The sequence below is a fragment of the Microchirus variegatus genome (genome assembly GCF_963457635.1).
Source record: "Microchirus variegatus genome assembly, chromosome: 13".
In the NCBI taxonomy this organism is placed as follows: Eukaryota; Metazoa; Chordata; class Actinopteri; order Pleuronectiformes; family Soleidae; genus Microchirus; species Microchirus variegatus.
In genome coordinates this window covers 22,847,163-22,865,380 of record NC_139814.1, presented here as the reverse complement: position 1 = coordinate 22,865,380, position 18,218 = coordinate 22,847,163, and the positions used below count along the sequence as shown (strand labels likewise).

Here is an 18,218-nt window from a genome sequence, read left to right as displayed (position 1 = left end):
ATTGAGTGATGGCACCCACAGGGAAAAGATTGTGTACTGTGTCGTGATCATTATATCAGGTACACTTACTTATTTGAACAACTTTTGAACTCTGTTGGCTTGAAAGCAGCACTTCTTTCCTGCCAACACGGGGGTGTAAAAGAGTCACTTGACCTCCAGAGCTCTCTAATGTCTCTGGTCAAAGTCTGTATCGGCAGCCGAGCAGATGGAGCCATTACCAATAAAAAGCGAGCGCTCAGTGTCCTTGTTTCCCCGTTTCAGACACGCAGCGCGAGGAAGCAACCGCGTGAGGTACGATTTAAAGTCTATTTGACATCTTTCCAGAGGGACAAACTGTATTTCACCAATTGCTGAATGAATTGCCGTGACATTTAGTAAAGGGATTTATGCTGCCAACGAGGTTTGATGATCCCCTGACTTTTCCTCTAGTGCTATCGGGGGATCAATGAATATCTCAACATCGACTGGATGAGCTGGCAAAAGAAAAATATTAAGACATTTATTGTTGTCAGAGGATAACTCTGGACTTTTACTGATCGCTCTACTTTTTTTTTTGACGGAATAATTGGCATTTCCTTTACGATTCACCATTGCAATTCACAATGAAATAGCACAGCAGCTTCATTTTATCCCACAGTGTAGATTGGATGTGACACGTTAGACTAGTTTCTACAGTTATAAGTAGGGTCTGTGCAATAGGTTAACACGCGTTTCCATGACGACTGGCCAGTAAAAAGACACGCATGACGCCATGTTTACGTGCCGCGACACCGGAGTCCAGGCACCGTTTACCGGTTAGCTCTGTTAGCTGCATTAGCTCCTTTTAGCGCCGTTAGCGCGCCTACAGTGGAACTGGAGCGGTCTGTTTATTAAACGAAAAGAGCAGCGCTACAAATAACCAGTGTGTGTGCCTCTGTTTTTTTAAAGTTCAGCGCTACTTTAGAAACTCATTTCAACAATCCGGAGTCACGTAAACATGTCACTCTTTTTCCGGTCAGTCGTCATGGAAACGCGTCGTGCGTTAACGTTGGCGTTGTTAAACGCCGTTGACGCGCTAACGTTTGACAGCACTGGTTATAAGCTGTTTTAATGTATGGCTGCAAAGGTTTCAAACACATTATTTGAGTGAGTGACAGACCATAGTGGCTAAACTGACTGATACGATATGGAAAATATCCCGATACATGACTTAAAATAACCTACATACAGAATATTGTACGGTGGATCGTGTTTTCATCTATATCACACACTCATCCCTGCAGCAGGGAGCCATTGAAAATGGGGTTGTTTCTCCCTGAGTGAATAAACTAAAGAATCAGCAGGTGACCACTGCTCCTCAACAAAAGCTCTTTTCATTTCGCCGGGATTGTTTGGGTCTTTTCACGCCGCGCTTTCATAATGTATATTGGGAAATCACATAACGCGCGCTCTGTCCAAGAAGTTGTCTGTACATGAATTATTGCAGAGAGTATTTGGATATCAGCGAGCAGCACTGAGCAGTGAGACCGGCTTTGTGTTGGACCGAGTCGCTGAAAGGAATTAGGCAGGCTGCTGGTGTCAGATGTGATGACAAGTGCAATTTTGTGGACAGTGGCGGAGTGGAGTGGAGTCTCGGGCTTGTGGAAAAGGACTGAGCACACCTTCAATCTAAAGAGGGACAAATCAACTTGCCATTGGGGGGTGTGGGGGGGTCTGTATACATCCTCTTGTTCACTTTAAATCAGGACCCATGAGGGCAGTGAGTCGCTCCAGCATAGCAAGTTTTTTTTTTTTATAAATATGTTTTCTAAATAAAGCTGCTGTCAGCAATGTCTTCTTTTTTGGCCAACTTCCTGCCTGTCTGGTGCTGCCGTTAGCACTTTCCTCGCTCCTTTGCGACATCACCTCATAAACATGTTTGGTGGTGGTGGTGGTGGTGGGGGGGGGGGAGCATGGGGCATTTAATCATTGATAAACAGAACAGAGAAGACCGCCTCTTTTTTGGAGTTCTTGCTCCCGTTTAGATAAAGTGTTGTGTTGTGATGGTGGAAAAGTTTCTGCTAGATTTACCGTCTACGGCTACGGCGGTAGCTTGTTTCCTAAAAGTTACACCGCCGCACAACTTAAATGCAGTGGCACGAATGTGGTCGATGGTAAACGTTTCCATGTTATGGTTAGGTTTAGGGACATTAAGCATCTGGTTAGTGCTCGGAAAAGATTGTGAATTTGCCTCCCATTGCCACAACATCTGCAATAAAACTTCTGTTGTTGCTTCAGATTCTGCCTCAGATAACTGTCACTACTGGTCATTATGTCAAAAACACAACGTGAATTGGAAGAAAATACAGTACGTTTCTTGTGATACGTCAAATTGCTACGTGAGATAGCATCTGAATTTGGTTTCCCCCATCTTTCATGTTTGCAAAAAACATGAGTTTGCAGTCAAAGTGTGTCCTCAACCACGTCTGTCAACAGAGACAATGAGAGAGGGAACAAAGAGGCAAAGCACTACTCACACTACCGTAACATGAAAATGAGCGTTTTAGAATGAAAATGAGAATAATGATGAAAAAATTACAATTCCCTCTGGTGTCGCAAATCACATCGCAATTCTTGTCAAAAGTAATCTCAAAATTGTTGGGCACTAGTGGTGGCCACAAATAAATCAATGGCCGCTGATAAACTCAGGATGGATGTTTTTTACGAAGCTCAACCAGATCAGAGTCCAGAGCGTGACCACGTGTCAGCAATGCAACTTTTGTGCAAATTTGACCAATCTTTTTGTCCTTTCCCCGCAGTTTTCAAGCGTCACAGCAGCACCCTGTTAAAAACTCGCATTTAAAAACCAATTTCCATGAACTCTAATTGGCATAATGTTATTGAACGCAGGCTTCTGGCAATAGATTAAGAACAGCTATGAAACAGGTGTAATATTATACCTGTAGTGTTCACACATTAAGCATGGCAGATTTACTCAAATCAAGAGTGAAAATTTAATTGGCACAGGTAATTGGCATCTTATGAGTTGTACGGGCATGAGGTAACAGCTGCTGCACATTAGCACAAATATGCTGAGGCAGGTGGATCTTTCTCACACACAAACACACACACACACACACACACACACTCCAAAGAATCTTGGTTGGGCTGAGCATGCATATCTGCCTGGAAACGATGGGAATTTAAATCTGGGATCTGGCCACCCAGCGAATAGAAGACATACGACCAAAGCGTGCGAGCTCCTCTAATGAGCACACTCTCCCGATTCTTGCACACAAAACAGCAACCGATTTCACACAAATCTCTAACTAAGGCAAGAAGGGGGAAAACAATACAGGAGAAGTTTCACTGCTGGAGACCTTTGAAGACCTTCTAAACTTCACAGGAGTGCTCTTTCTTTTTTTATTATTTAGCAAGTCTGCGACGATTGGCCACATGCTGTCCTAATTACTGTACCTTAATGAACCCTTTGTTACTGCTGGTGTGTATCCCGGAGAAGGTCTTTGAGTTCAGTCAGTGAGTGTGTGTGTGTGTGTGCGCGCGTGTGTGAGAGAGCGATAATGTGGTTTTTAATCTTAATTTATCCATGGACGGTGGTTAAACGAGGGTTATCTTGCAAAAAAAATGTGGTTTACATTCGACAATAACGCGACCACATTGTGTGCTACTGCGAGGTCCCCGCTACACAAGAGGTTACAACACAAGTCACATCTTTTTCAGTGAGGCCACCTGCTGTGACGTAGCAAGCGCATATGGTGCTTTAATGCACACGCACACACCCAAGAAAACAGTCCAAAGTGCATAAAACATCATGGCCTCAGTAGATTATTTGCAATCAGCCATTAGACAGGAGTCAGTGGTGTAAATACATCTCAAATAAATGAGTGTGCCTTGCTTGGCAGCTAGCCTGGCTAATTAGCTTGGTACCAATAAACTTGCAGAGCTAGCTGGGGGGGGGGCAACAGCGACTCGCCAAATAGCGCAGCAAGTGCTCACTACTATCCGCCCCAGAGCTTCCAGTACTGCCTATTTTGTGAGCATACATGCCTCCAGTCAAAGTCATTGTGCCATGTAACGAAACCTATTATAGATGATCAATATCAATTTCTTTTCTTTCTTTTTTCCCCCCCCCATGTTCCCTGTGCACTGACAGATACAGGACACGCTTAGCCTAGCATGGAATGAATCTGAAAGTAGGGAAAAATGCTGATCTACTTCTAAACTCACAAACTCTTGTTTCAAATTCAATTTGCTCTGCAAAGTCTCATTAATTACTTACTGCAGGGATTCAAGTCAATTAACGAACACCCTAGTTTGACACTTGGCTGTAGACTCTTAGGAAAAAGGGTTCCAAAATGGTCCTTCTACAAGGGCTGAGGTTCTACCTGGAACCATTTGCTTCTGAAAAACCCTTTCCCGAAGAAAGGGGTTTTCAAGGGTTCTTGGTAACACTAATGGTTCCAGTAAGAACCCATTTTGATCCAGAGAAACCTTTAAAAGCCCTTTCCTGAATAAAGGGTTTTAAAAGGGCTCTTGGTGGAACCCTGCAAAAGGATTCCAGGTGGAACCTTTTATAAAAAGGAGCCAAAAAATGGTTCTCCTTTGTCTATAGATATCTGTTGAGGAAGTAGGTTGGAACCACATTGTCGTATTCGGCCACATTTTGGGAACATATTCCTTTAAAAGAGGGTGAACTTTCATCTTCGCTAACCTAGTCTCTGACAGTGTCTGAGTCACCTGCTTCCACCATGCAGCTTATATCAGCTCCCAACACTGCCCTTACACACCAAGTCACTACAAGGTCCTTGATGTTATCAAAGCAATTTGGCCCTGCTTTAATCATTGGGAAAATTGAGCAACACCACCGCCCCCCCCTCCCCCACGCCACACTTTGTACCTTTGAAGCTGACAAATCCAATCACTCATAAGAGATGTTATTGACTGATGTAATCTTATTGGAGGTGAGGCGGCGGAGGGGGACAGGATTGATCGCTTTTGTCTGCTACACGTGTCGCTCTCGGTTGGCGATTCGTGTCCACTTTTCATCTGGTGTTTAATCTTCGTGGTGAAGTTAGCCCCCGACGGCTCCCGCCCCTCTGGCACCGGCCGAGTCGGAAACGGTCGCCCTCGCTCGACGGAGCTCGTGGCCCCAATAAATCCGAGGCTGAGTCGCCGTTTGATCTCACCTGCCTCATCAACAACGCCGGCACATTTCTGTCTCGATCCAACAAAGAGTCATCGCTCGAAAGGAGCTGCAGCGACGCGCCGCAGACTATTCTCGCTAATGTATCGCTGCGACCGAATTAATGCGATGAGGACAAAGATATAACTTTATTAGATAAATGGAGTCTATTGGGTGGAATTGCACATTATGACTTAATGTGAGCTCTTCAGACACAGATCTTAAAGAGACAAGGCGATGAGTTAATCCAAGTCATTAGAAACGTGTTGAAGCGGAGGACAGCCGCAAATCTTCTATGACTATATTTGGTAACGTTAATGAGCAGTAACTTTCAGGAACATCCTGGAAAGGGCTTTTTTTGTACGAATGCTTGGAGTTTTTGAAGAACAATTTGTTCAATGCAAAAAGTAGATGACGATAATGACACAGCAACAGGCGTGACCACTTTAAAGTTCCACTTTTTGTGGGCACTTTTTCTAGCATTTTTTCTCTTGGCTTCGTCAGTCTTGGCGTAAATCACCAAAATGTTGCCGGGATATTCAAAATACTGCTTAATGAATACAAATACTGAACTTATTTAGCAATGGCTTGAATTCAATGGTCATTTATTGATATCTAAACGTTTAAAAAAGCAGCTTATTGTGCACTTTATGGACACATAGCTTATTAGTTTATCGTGAATATTTGATCATCTTTCTTGCCTTTCCCGATTAACCTATATGGGAGGAGACATTTTTGGTTCTTTGGGTTCCATCTTCTCCATTTCCAAAATTCAAAGCACCACAGTAACCCAGACTGATGATATAATAAAACCTCTGCACCTATCGCTTTTGCATCCAGGTATTGATGGTGGGTTTTGTGGCCACAGAAACTTCTTTTGTCTCCGGCAGCATCGGCGGCTGAAACAAGGCAGTGAATTTATCACAAGTGAGCAATGCAATTACCTCGGGATCGGTCACGTGACGGAAATCGATATGACACAAAGCACTCGACCATTGACTCTCGTCCATGACAAAGTGCGCTGGTGACTTTCCATAGAAAGGGAGTGGATTATCGGGCTTTGCGAGGCCCCCCTAGTTTTTGATTTACTGTTGGGTCATTGGAACATTATAAGAGAGCCATTGTTTTACAAGACGGGAAGTAACGTATTGACTGCTGAAGTAGCACCTATGGAGAAAGCCAAGTCAGAGTGACTGCCTTTATTATATCATCTGGACACAACTCATTCACAGCTAGAAAAAGGGGTGATGTGTACAGCTTTCAGCTGGGGCTTATTCTAAAAAAAATAAATAAAAAAATCTGAATTTGAAAGTTCTTAATGTTTTCCAGCAGGGGGCCTCAGTGAACTGAGTACAACACTTGAGAGGACTCGACATCAGCAGTGGCTCTGACTCCTCATCTCTGTGGGATAAAGTCAAACCCAGACCTCACCTGAAACTTAGTCGACTCTACTTTATCCCATCGTACCTCGCAAAGGGAGTTTCGCGAGAAACGCTTGCAGCACACAACAGCGCCTTTAAATCAAGTCTACGAACAGGTAGTCGACTAAGATATTAAGGAGCCCATAGGGATTGGCGGTGCTCGCTCTGTGTGCAACGATTACAAATTGAGGTAGGAGGAAAAACCAAAAAAGCAGTTCAGAGCGGATGAGACAGAAACCATTCAGAGAGTGGGAGGAGAGAAGAACCCGTACCCCAGGAAGTATTTGAGCAGGCCCTGCACTGTGGCAGACTCAGTGGGATAAAGAGAAAAGAAGCAGGGGAGTAATAGATTTTAGCTGCTTGGCCACACTTCCCACACAGCCCCAGTCCCAGCTCTTATGTTTTCTGTTTTAATAGGGGGGGAAAAAGGGTGAAGTCAGCAAAAACAAAATGCCGCCATTAAATCATCTCCACAGATCCGGTGTCAGAGCAGTAATGGGAAACGCACTCATCATCGGAAAGGTTACTGCCTTCCAGAACCTCCCTGCTAGCTTTTCTCTCTCTTTATCCCTGAGCCCCCTCCTCTTCCTGCATCCCATGGCCTCAGTCTCATCCCATATCGAGAAACCAGCTGTAGACCGAGCTAATCTCTGGTTTGCCGGCTGCTTCTCGGTCCCCGGAGACCCCGGGGTTGAGGATGAGGGATGGGGGCGGCCACAGTTTGCCACGGTCAGTTGGTTCCATCTTGCGGGAGATGCCACCGAATGATGCTGACACCGCGTTGTAAACCAAAATGTATGTCTTTGTCGCCTCGCATAGTTGTTGAAAGAACAAAGACCGCTGCTACAGACAAGGTGGCTTGTGTAACAATGTATTACCAGATGTAATGTCGCCTTATTAAATGGCTTTTGATGCCGGGGGGGGGGGGGAGAAGAAAAAAAAAAGCTACTGGAAATGTGACAGTAAATGGTTTTCATAAGGTCCACACAATCCTCTTCTTAGTGAGCGGTGTGTTCAGTCGTCATGGCAAACTGAAAAAAATCTTAATAACACCTGAGGAAATACCATCTCTTGGAGACCACAGAAAAGTGTTAGTCAATTATTACCAGAAATCGGACCTGGTATTAAAAATATCTGCAAAAATGTCCACACCAAGTAATGAACCTTTGAGAATCTTCCTTTTTTATATTTAATCAATAGGTCGTTTGGTCCATAAAAAGTCAGAGAATGATAAAACAATGTCTATTCCTGTTTCCCGAATCTCAAAGTTGTTGAGTTATTTCAGCCGTTGATGCATCTCTACTACATACTACTACTCACAGCTTTGTGCTGGTTTATACAGCCCATAATGTTGTTTAATATGCTGCTTCGTAGACAGAGAAGCTACCCAATGTTGGGGGAAAAGGTTAACGCATTAAAACATGTTCAAATGAGTCAATATCAGTAACTATCAATGTACACATCTTTCTAGTAATTGTTGATTTTGATCGTGAATTTGATTGGAAGGGACAGAAAACAACAAAAACTTTGTTTTTGTGTACACAAAAACACAATAATACACTTTATTGAACCTAGCTTGTACTGCTACTGAAGAAAATTATGTTGCAGTAATTAATTATTGCATTGTTATTGAATTTTTCACCCTGCGGTCCAGTCAAGATGGGACAATAAACTGAAATGGAAGAAATCTATGGAAAATGGAAAAACAATCTACCACGTACTACTTCAAAAAAACAAAGCAACCATCGGAGCTCCCCGACCTCGGATATCACAGAGAATGTGAGGGTATAATGTTTAATATGCTGTGTGCAAGGCAGCCTCAATGAATATTAGTTTTCTGCAGGAGTTGCATTTAATTCTTTGCACTTAAAGATGACCAGCGGTGCCTTAAAGTGTCTGTGACTGGATCTTGTCATGTGTGCTGTGCAGAAATTTACATGAATGCGCAATTACTGTCGACCCTAAACAATTCTTTTTTTTTTTTTTTTTTTTAGATCGTATGGGCAGTCGGCTGTACGATTCTAGACGCTAAATCACATTTTCAGGGGTGTTTTCTTTCTGACAGGAGTCACAGAATTAGACCGTAGTCTATGTGGGCTGAGGAGCAACATTTCCCAACAAGAAGGCCACTTCCCAGGTGATAAATCACAGATGACAGAGGGCATTACACGCACAAACGGACCGCCGCCGCTGCACCTTTAGAACGATTAATTAGCCGACTGACACTCATTTATCACTGCGGCAATAAGGTGAAAAAGTCAAGAGTTTATTAAAGCTCCGCTTAATTTCCGAGAGCTGTAGGGCCAGAGGCCGAGAGACTTTACATACACACACACGCACACACACACACATACACATACACACAACAGCAGCAACATTCATTATTCTTACTTCATACAATATCACAGAAACACATTACACAATATCCCCCCCTTCCCCCCCTCAAAGCATGTCTGTAAACAAATGTTTGGCAATTAAAAGAAAACACCAGAGTGGCTCCGGGACTAAACCACAAATCAGAGTTCAACTCTGTTCACAACACAAGAGCGTTAGGCCTCGTCATCGCTCCCCACCAACACGTACGCGGAGAGTAACATTCACGTCACACTAAAAAACAAAACGTTGGTCTAAATCCACATTCCGTTCTATTATGCTGTCGTACCAGGAGTCGAGGACGGCTTGCTGCCACTTTTTCCTGTCCAATAACGATGTAAATAAACCACGAGTATCAACCAATAACAATATCAGTCCGAAATAGTCCTCATTTTATCAGCCCTCATTATTCCAGACCACTTAGTGTAGCATTTTTGTTAAAATTAGGGTTTATAAATCATCTCAGGCTTTAAATTTTCCATTTTCCCAATTTAAAATGATGTGGTTTTTACCAGTATCGAACCCACACTAAGAATGGCATTGGCTCATTCCTGGAAATAGAAACATTTAAATCTGTGCAGGATCACAAACTTATAGAACGCATGGGGTCCACGCATGTGCTAAAACTAATGCTGGGCACGTTAACGGCATCGACGTTAACGCACATTAATGCATGACGCGTTTCCATGATGACTTAGCGGAAAAAAGACAGGTGTGACGTCATGTTTACGTGACTCCCGAAAGTCAAGCTAAACTTTAAGAACAGAGCATACGCAGTACGCAGATACGCTGGTTATTTGTAGCGCTGCCCTTTACGTTTCATAAACAGACCGCTTCAGTTCGACCTTAGGCGAGCTAACAGCGCCAAAGGAGCTAACTGGTAATCGGTGTCTGGACTATGGTGTCACGGCATGACCTCACACTTGTCTATTTCTGGTCAGTCGTCATGGAAACGCGTCGTGCGTTAACGTCGACGGCGCTAACATACCCAGCACTAGTTAAAACTGACCACGATGGACAAACGCAGACTCGTGCATGTGGAAATTATGGAATGCCCTTTAAGATATTGGTATAATCAAGTATGTAGGCACAAATATAAAAAAACAACAACAAAATGTTTACCCTCCTTAAATAAATACTGTACACTTCACACACTTCGCACTACAGAGCTAACCGGCATTCAAATTCTACAAGACCACGTCACTTATTTTCAGTGTTTTGAGTATTGTCGAGGATCTGGGGAAACATAAATGTACACATCCATGCACGGGGAGACGACTTGGTGACTCACACACACACGTCTTTTAAGAGCGACTGTATGTGAGTGACAAGGGGGTAAAGGAGTCAGCAAATTATACAGCACCTCGTCTCTGAAGACAAAGCCGCGACGGTGGTGGCGGCGGCGGTGGTGGTGTCGTTTTCGCAAAACACGCGCCAAAAAAAGAGACAAACTGCGTGGATTTGACTGCTCCCAAAAGCATGCTGAGGCCCGGACAGGCAACACAGTGACACGCGAGGGCAAAAGTGTGACACTCCAGAGCAGCGAGTAGCTGTTTTGACAGCAACTGACTATGGGCCACCGGGGGACACGGGAGACGAAAGCTGGGCTTTCTTTTCCGAGGGACGTGTCAGTCGGAGTGTCACTTGACGACAATGCGGAGACAGAGGAAGACTTCTGAATGCCTGAAGACACGCAAGACTAATATTTAAGTGCGTGTACCACTAACTACACTACCTAGTACCTACTACGGGTGCGTCATGGCAGCAGAAATTTGCCGCGTAAACTGATAAGACGAGGAAATGTTGGGTTTTCCAACTTAGTTAAAAAAAAAAAAAAAACACTACACAACACTCACATCTTAAAAAGCTTAGGTTCAAGTGCGTCTGTAATTAACCAAATTCACACTTCGGAGTGTTTGGGTGGCAAATGACTTCAATCAATACTACTGATTGGCACTGATGCAAAGTTTTTCTTGCAAGGGGGAGGTCACAAGATCTGTTGAAGAGTGTTTTATCATGTATGCTAGAAGCAGCCGAGCGCCTAGAGGCATAGAGAGGATTGATTCAGGAGTCCAAAGTCAAATGGAGCAGAATTTTAAAACTCCTTGACCTTTGCGGTGCACTTGCATACCGTCTGCAACATGAAGTGTAAACATCTCCGTTTTCACTATTTTTTCCCACAAAGGAAATCATCCAAATTTAAGTTTAACGGCCACATTTAAAAAAAAAAAAAAAAACACAATCTAAAAGATCAAAGACATGCAATAAGAAGTCGATAACACGACTCAATTAAATTAAAACGGTATCTATGGAACAGTTGCATCTATCGGCTGACTGAGCGGAAATAAGGTGTGACACAGTGTTGTCGTCGAGTGAAGACCTTTGCATAGATGCAACTGCAGCTACAGTTCTCCAAAAAAAACAAACGTTTAAAATACTTGTAGTGTCCAACATAAATCAAACATAACTGGCCCAAAGCAACCTTTTTTGCGATCCCATAATTTAAGATTCAGACAGTTCCGTTCAATTCTCTGTTGCTGGTTCCAGTTTGGATCAGAGTCGGTTGCCCGGACAGGACGGTGCGGTCTCGTTCCTTCAGCCTGACCCCGAGCGCCATTCTTCAAACGCCTCAATTTTGCCTCTCTCTGTCTCTAAGCCGACGGTCGTCTGTCCCCCCGAGTTTTTACGGTGAGGTGAGGTGCGGTGGCTGCCCCCCGGCTCTCACAACCTGTGCAATGCAAAGATAGAAAGAGTCAGGGCAGCAGACCTCACACCCCCCACCCCGACCCGACACCTCACAACCTCAACGCTTAACCTCAAGAGCACAACACTTTGACAATCGAGTGAATCGTGGACTTTCCATGGACACATTTTTATAAAAACGCTGTACACGCTGCCACCGCATATATGTAAATGATGCTTATTATGAATAAACTTACTAGATTCTATACTGGCTTTGACCTTTGCATAGTGACGGCTTTAAGGGCTAGTTTGTTTTTGTGTTTTTAAGTTCAGGGTTACGCAAAATTAGTGTTAAACAGAGTAGACAACGTAGAGTGCGTTGCTTATCCTGAGAGGCAGAGAACTCTACACTATATATAGGATATTTGCAGTGGCATTTTCTCTGCTCTCCATCTCTCCCTGTACGTCTTCTGTATACAACGTGCTAACCTCATGCGCTGCAACTTAAAGAACAAGCAAAAATCCCTTTCAAGCTCTGTCTCTGTGTAAAAATGTAGGTAAACTCATAACCGGAACACTTAAAACACAATTTAATCCTAAATAAAAGACACAATTCAAAGGTAATAATGACGACGCTCCATGAACAGATGAAGGCCAGACGGCAAACGATGACCAGGAAAAGAAGCACATGGCGGCAGATGGCGGATGAGGAAATGACCGACCTTCCACGTTAAGTTCGGCATATTTATAGTTTTGGTTTCAACTGTATGGCATGAGCACATTCGCAGAGCGATTCAAAGAGCTACTACTACTTCACTTTCACCTTTTTTATAATCGTTAAAACTGCCGAGTCTGCGGCACATGACAGCTCGTGAAAATACTTAGTGCTGCAGTCAATTATGATTAAATATTCATTCATTATTTTCCTGATTAAAAAGGTTTTTCATTTGTGATATCATTTTGCAGTGTCAACTTTACTATACACAGTGTAATAAGACGTATAATGTGATGTAATCTCTATATTCTCATGCATAAATGGTGAACAATACAAGAATTAAATTGCAACTTTTGCCATTTGTTAACTACTACTAATTTTAACATTACAGGATTAGATTTTTGTACTAGTGGCTTAGTAGATGTACAGTAGTTGAAATGAATTCAGCAGAATCTGTGTGGTTAGTACATGGCTTTGTCTGTTGTAATGCAATAAGATGACGGTGTATATGATGTTGACGGATGACAACAACGTGTAGAGATGGAGGAAGGGATGTGATTGTGTTTGCATCAACGGTGAGTTGAGCGCTCATCAGAGAGAGAGAGAGAGAGAGAGAGAGAGAGAGAGAGAGATGAAGGGAAATCATGACAAGACAAGAACAATAAAAGTCTGGGACACATCAAGCACACAGTCAACCACCGGTCTGTCCATGAACTCAGATTATTGAGCTAAAAAACATCATCGCAAGAACAAAATCGGGAGATTTGGACACACAAATTTGGAATAATTTAACTTGTCCGTTGCACTTCTGTTCTGCAATGTTACCTGACAAATACAGACTGTTACCACCTGCTGATACGGAGGGTTACAGCGTCTCTCTTGTGCAGAAATTGATGAGCTAAAAGACTGTTGTGTCACCTTTTGATGCTGTTCCTTCTCTGTTTTGTGCTCGGTGTGCCCCGGCTTTTAGGATATAAACACGTCATTAAAGTAAAAACTGGTTCTCTGTGCCGTTTTTATAGAATGCAGAAACGATGGGAGCGAGTAACGCAGACATACGGTGAAAAGCACTGTAATTCCAAAAGTCATAAAGTGGTGGTTGTGAATTCCGTTTAGTCAGAGGTGAAGTGGGAATGAAGAAGAATTTTATGTAAGAGATTCATCACATGACAATAGTCTTGACAGGGGTGCCTGTTGTAATTTACATTTTTTTTCCCCCCCTCTTCCCTCCAAAGGATTCCAATATCAGAGAAGATTCCTGTTTATTAGATGCCTGACACCTGAAATCCCAGGGAAGGAGCAGAATAAACGGAGCTATTCATTACACCTTAATGAACTGTGCAAATGTATGTGGCAGGTCAATATAGAGGCCCTATGGAGGAGATACGCTCAGCCCCCTCACTCTGCACCGGCCAGGCGGACAGAGCCTAATGAAGACTGAACTTTAATCATCAGGAGGATGTGGCTGCCTCAGAAGACACACACATACACACAGACACACATGTTCGCACACACACTCACCTGACTAGGTTTTCGTTGTCGCCGGGTCCTTTGCACGTTGTACACTCGGTCCTCGTGTCTTCGGCTTTGGGTTTTTTCTGCATTGCAGACTGCCGTTGACGGCGTTCCCGTGGCAGTGGTTCCTATGGAAACACACGGCTGATTAGAATCCGGAGCTGAATGGGCATACATTGAGAGCCCCTGAGATGTAAACAGGGATGAAATGTTAAAGACTTGGAAAAGGACAGGAAAGGACAGGTTCCTAAATGTATTTCTTGAAATTGACGAAAAAAAGTCTCTTTTCCCGCTTTATCTTGCATCTTCTTTATGCTTAATTTTTTTGTAATTCTGGTATAATTTCCGGTGCAACGCTAAGAGATGCATTCATTTTGTGGCCGTTAGCGTAGCTGTTAGCCACGGATGATTTGAGCAAACCTAAAGTTTTACAACCTGGTGCTAGTGCTCAATATTTTTTTTATTTGATCTTCTTTTTGTTTCTTTTAAAGCATCACACTGTTAAAATAATAATAATTTTTTGCCTCATGACGCCGGCCACCTATGGGAAAATCGCGTACATCCTCAGTTGATCAGATCATGTGATTTTACCCCTTTAATATAATGGCTTCATTATTTAGTTTCAACAAGGGTCTTTATGTAGCATTGCAAAGAGACAAACCTCTATTTTATCGTCTTTGTCCTCACACATGGGAACTCTCTTCCTCTTCTGTCCTCTTGTTCTCTGTAAAACACAAACAAGTCACTTTTTTAAAGCACTTTTTTCAATCAAACGTCACAGTAACTCTTAAATAACACTTTGTTCCGCGTGGCTTAACAACCTTTGTGGCATCAGGGCATAGGTAGATTGTTTTTTTTTCCCCCCATCTGCATGACTTCAGTCTGTAAATAGAGTTCTGCTGTGCGTCTGGCTGCTAACGTCAAGATGACAAAGGTGTGAGCTGATAAAAATAATCAACTCCGCTGCCTTCAGTTATTACAGCGCGCTCACATTGATAAGCTTCACAAGCGGCACCAAGTTCTGGGTAAACTTCTTGCTTCTCTGGAAACAGACCTCAAGTACCCAGGTCTTGATTTGACAAAGGAAATGACACTTGTCTATCAACCTGTTTGGTTGCATTTGAAAAAAAGGTGGCTAAATTAAGCTGATCTCAACTAAGCCTCAAAATGTCCATCTGGACTTTTATTTGCTTATTTTAACCATAAAAGGGCCAGAAAATATCCTGTGGGCAACTGCTTTTCCATTAGAATAACTTTCAATATCTGGCAGTTATTTACAGTCAGTACTGCATGTTAAAATTGTGTATTAACATTTTAAAATGACAAAAAAACAACTGTACAACTGTAGTTTTACATGAACACCAGATTTTGCATGTTGAATTTGAAATTTGAACAGTGTAAAACATTTAAAATAACATTTTGTTTGAGTCTTTCAATGTCTCTCCATGTCCAAAACAGGACAAAAAATGGAAACTTATGTGCATGCGTTTTTCCAACCTAAAGACGCTGATTTGCCGGCTTCCTGCTATTCCTGATGTGAAATCAATTCATTGTTCGAGCCTAATTTGATGAAATTGGTTGTATATCAAGTCCTCTACGACCAAGGCCGAGCCAAGTTTAAATAAAAACATTGTCCATTGCTACTGAGACCAGCAAAACAAACTAACTTTTAATAGTTTCCGTTGTTTTTCCAGTTTTGTCCTTGTTTTTCGCTGCACGGTGGGCGGTAGGGAACAGATTCCACTCAGTCAGAAAAGTCACAATTAAAAAGAGGGGTGAAGATGTTGATGAGCCGATCGATTCGGCGCCTCTCTGTGTTGTCACTGCTAATCTCTTGATTTGAGCTCGGCCAGACTCAGCGGCAATCGAACGCAAAATCGGCGACACAGCTGCTCGCGCTGCGTCTCTTACACGTTTGACATCCGCACATCTATCTGCGCGAGCTAAACAGCAGTGGACGACGGACGGTGCGGTGGTGGTGAAAACAACCACCTGCAGCACACGACTCTGGGCACAAAGGACAGAGCGTGAAAGGGAATCAAAAATTGAACGTGTCCCTCTGCCGTTCCGCTATAGCAGACGAGTGCCGGGGCTGCTAAGGAGGGTTTTTAAAAAGGGGCTGGAAAAATCGACAACATATTTAAACAGATTGTGAAAACAATTCCATCTGTCGCCGTTGGCTTGCCATCGTTCGCCAGATGGAGCACTTATCATTAAGAATGCTAACTGCAAGAACGCTGCCAGTTGGCTCCCGCATACCTTCACTGGAGCCTGTGTGAATGCAGCAGCAAACAAAAGGGGCCCCGACATTATTTAATCATTTCTGCTTTAACTTGCCGCGCGTTTGTCGAGGCGGCGCAACTACGTACTACGTGAGGCCGAGGAGAGCAGCCGGGTCGCTGGCTCAGCTGCTCTCGGAGACGCTCGGCCTCACCGCACGGCTAATCTCAGACTCTGCTCAGGTGAGGAAATTAAAACTGCAGGCAGTTTATGAGTGCGAGGCAAAAATCAATCTTTTAATTAAGTACATCAGTGCATCTTTAACAAGCCTGAATCATTTCACACAGGGATTAGAGAAATTAACAGAGCATAGGAACCGGTGGTAAGTAGATATATTAACTAAATTTTCCTAATTTCTTAATGATTGATGGCATATGTTCAAATAGGGAGTTTTAGGCCATTTTTGAACCTTATCATCCACCAGACTCGATTGGGGGTTTGCGACATTCAGCCGGTCCGAGTTTGCTTCCACACTTTCGCACTTTAGTGAAACGAAGCAAACCTGTTGAGTAACGTGTTGCCCTAAAGTTACACTATGTATCAAACTCAAGGCCCGGGGGCCAGATGTGGCCCGCCACTCCATTTTATGTGGCCCATGAGTGATTAATTGGTCTTAAAAAATAAGTGTTAAAATAGGTCAATGTTGCTTTAAGGCGTGCGTTGACCGTAAACTACATTTCCCACAATGCATGGCGATTGCGTTACTCGCAAAGTGACGGCATCCTGCCACTAGATCGCAGTGTATCTTTGTATATGTATCATGCGACGAGTGAAATTGAGTAAGTAATAAATACAGAAAGTTATTTAGCAATATTTTACGGAATAGTTACATTATATTTGGTTACATTTAGTTACATTTATTCTGTATGGGTCTTTGAGGGAAACCATTATGCTGATGTGGCCCTCAGAGAAAATGAGTTTGACACCCCTGCTTTAAATGATGACAAAATGAAGGAGTCCAATATGTACAAGCTAGAGAAGTTAGCAAAGCAAATGTCTGTTATCAACATGTGATGAACAGTGTTTAAATCGTCTCAGTGGCCACAAATAAATCTGAAAAGTGTATTTAAAAAAAACAAACCAACATTTTCAGTTAATTATGAAAGTGTGTAGCGGCTCAGACGGGGGGAAACATAAAACCTCCTGACAGAGCGAAACAGTTGGCATCGGTTTTGGAGTTTCTTTGACGTCTCCGACGCCGAAGAACAAATGTGTGTTAATGAACTGTGCTTTGAACGGAGGGCTCAGCGTGGCCGTCTTTAGCGCGCGGCTGTGTAAAAATCCGACCGAGCGTTTGCCGCGGAGCATTAATTTTACAGCTGCGCGCGGTCTGTCGCTGCACAAGTTAATAAAATCCTGCTCGCGGGGTTGACTTTAAAGGTTTTACTCCAGTGGACAGTGCCCACTGCAGGCTGTGAATAACGCTCGGCTGTATCACGGTAGCACTGCAACGTGTGTGATGTCCCTGATACGGAGAGAGGTGGAGCAGCCTTGGAGGGCCAGCAGGAGGTCGATTAGCCGGTCGTGATGAATTGAAACGCGGCTTTAGAGAAGTGCCAGCGCTTGGGTTGCCCTGGTTAAAAGAATTAAACATGCAAAGCAGGGCCCTTTTAGCGCCTGCCATTGCATTGCCTTTGCATTTGAAGATAAATGCTTTGCTGAAGTGCCCGAGTAGCTGTGGCTCCAAAAAATAATAATAATAATATTGCTAATCCCTGAGAGCTGACCTAGGGTTTCTACAGGAAAACACATTAACCCGGGCTGCCACTGTGCCCCCACACACCACTTTATTACCCTCTAAGACAGATAGAGTGTGGAGCCACGGCCGGGGGACACTCCCTCCTTTTCTTTGTTAATTTCTCTATTTGTGACCGAGACCGCAGCAGCTGCAGCGGCACTGGCTCTGCTGCGAGTATATTCAGCGTCCACAAGAGAAAAGTTCTCTCTCAGGTTTAGTGGCACCGAGTCACACACACTGGGAAAAAAACAAAAACAAAGGAGAAGTGACAGACAACGCAAACCACCACCACCACCACCACCACCCACTCCTCCTCCTCCTCCTCCTCACCAC

The 18,218-nt window shown here is 43.4% G+C and overlaps 1 protein-coding gene across 1 annotated transcript in view; it reads right to left on the bottom strand.

Annotated features, from left to right (window-relative positions):
* phf14 (PHD finger protein 14) overlaps positions 1-18,218 on the bottom strand; it is a gene marked incomplete at both ends in the record, with an annotated part of 87,257 nt that overhangs the window by 32,259 nt on the left and 36,780 nt on the right. Inside the window, 2 exons of the mRNA XM_083899581.1 lie at positions 13,874-13,995; positions 14,529-14,591. Coding sequence (XP_083755707.1) covers positions 13,874-13,995; positions 14,529-14,591 — 185 coding nt within the window. The remainder of the gene's footprint in view (positions 1-13,873; positions 13,996-14,528; positions 14,592-18,218) is intronic.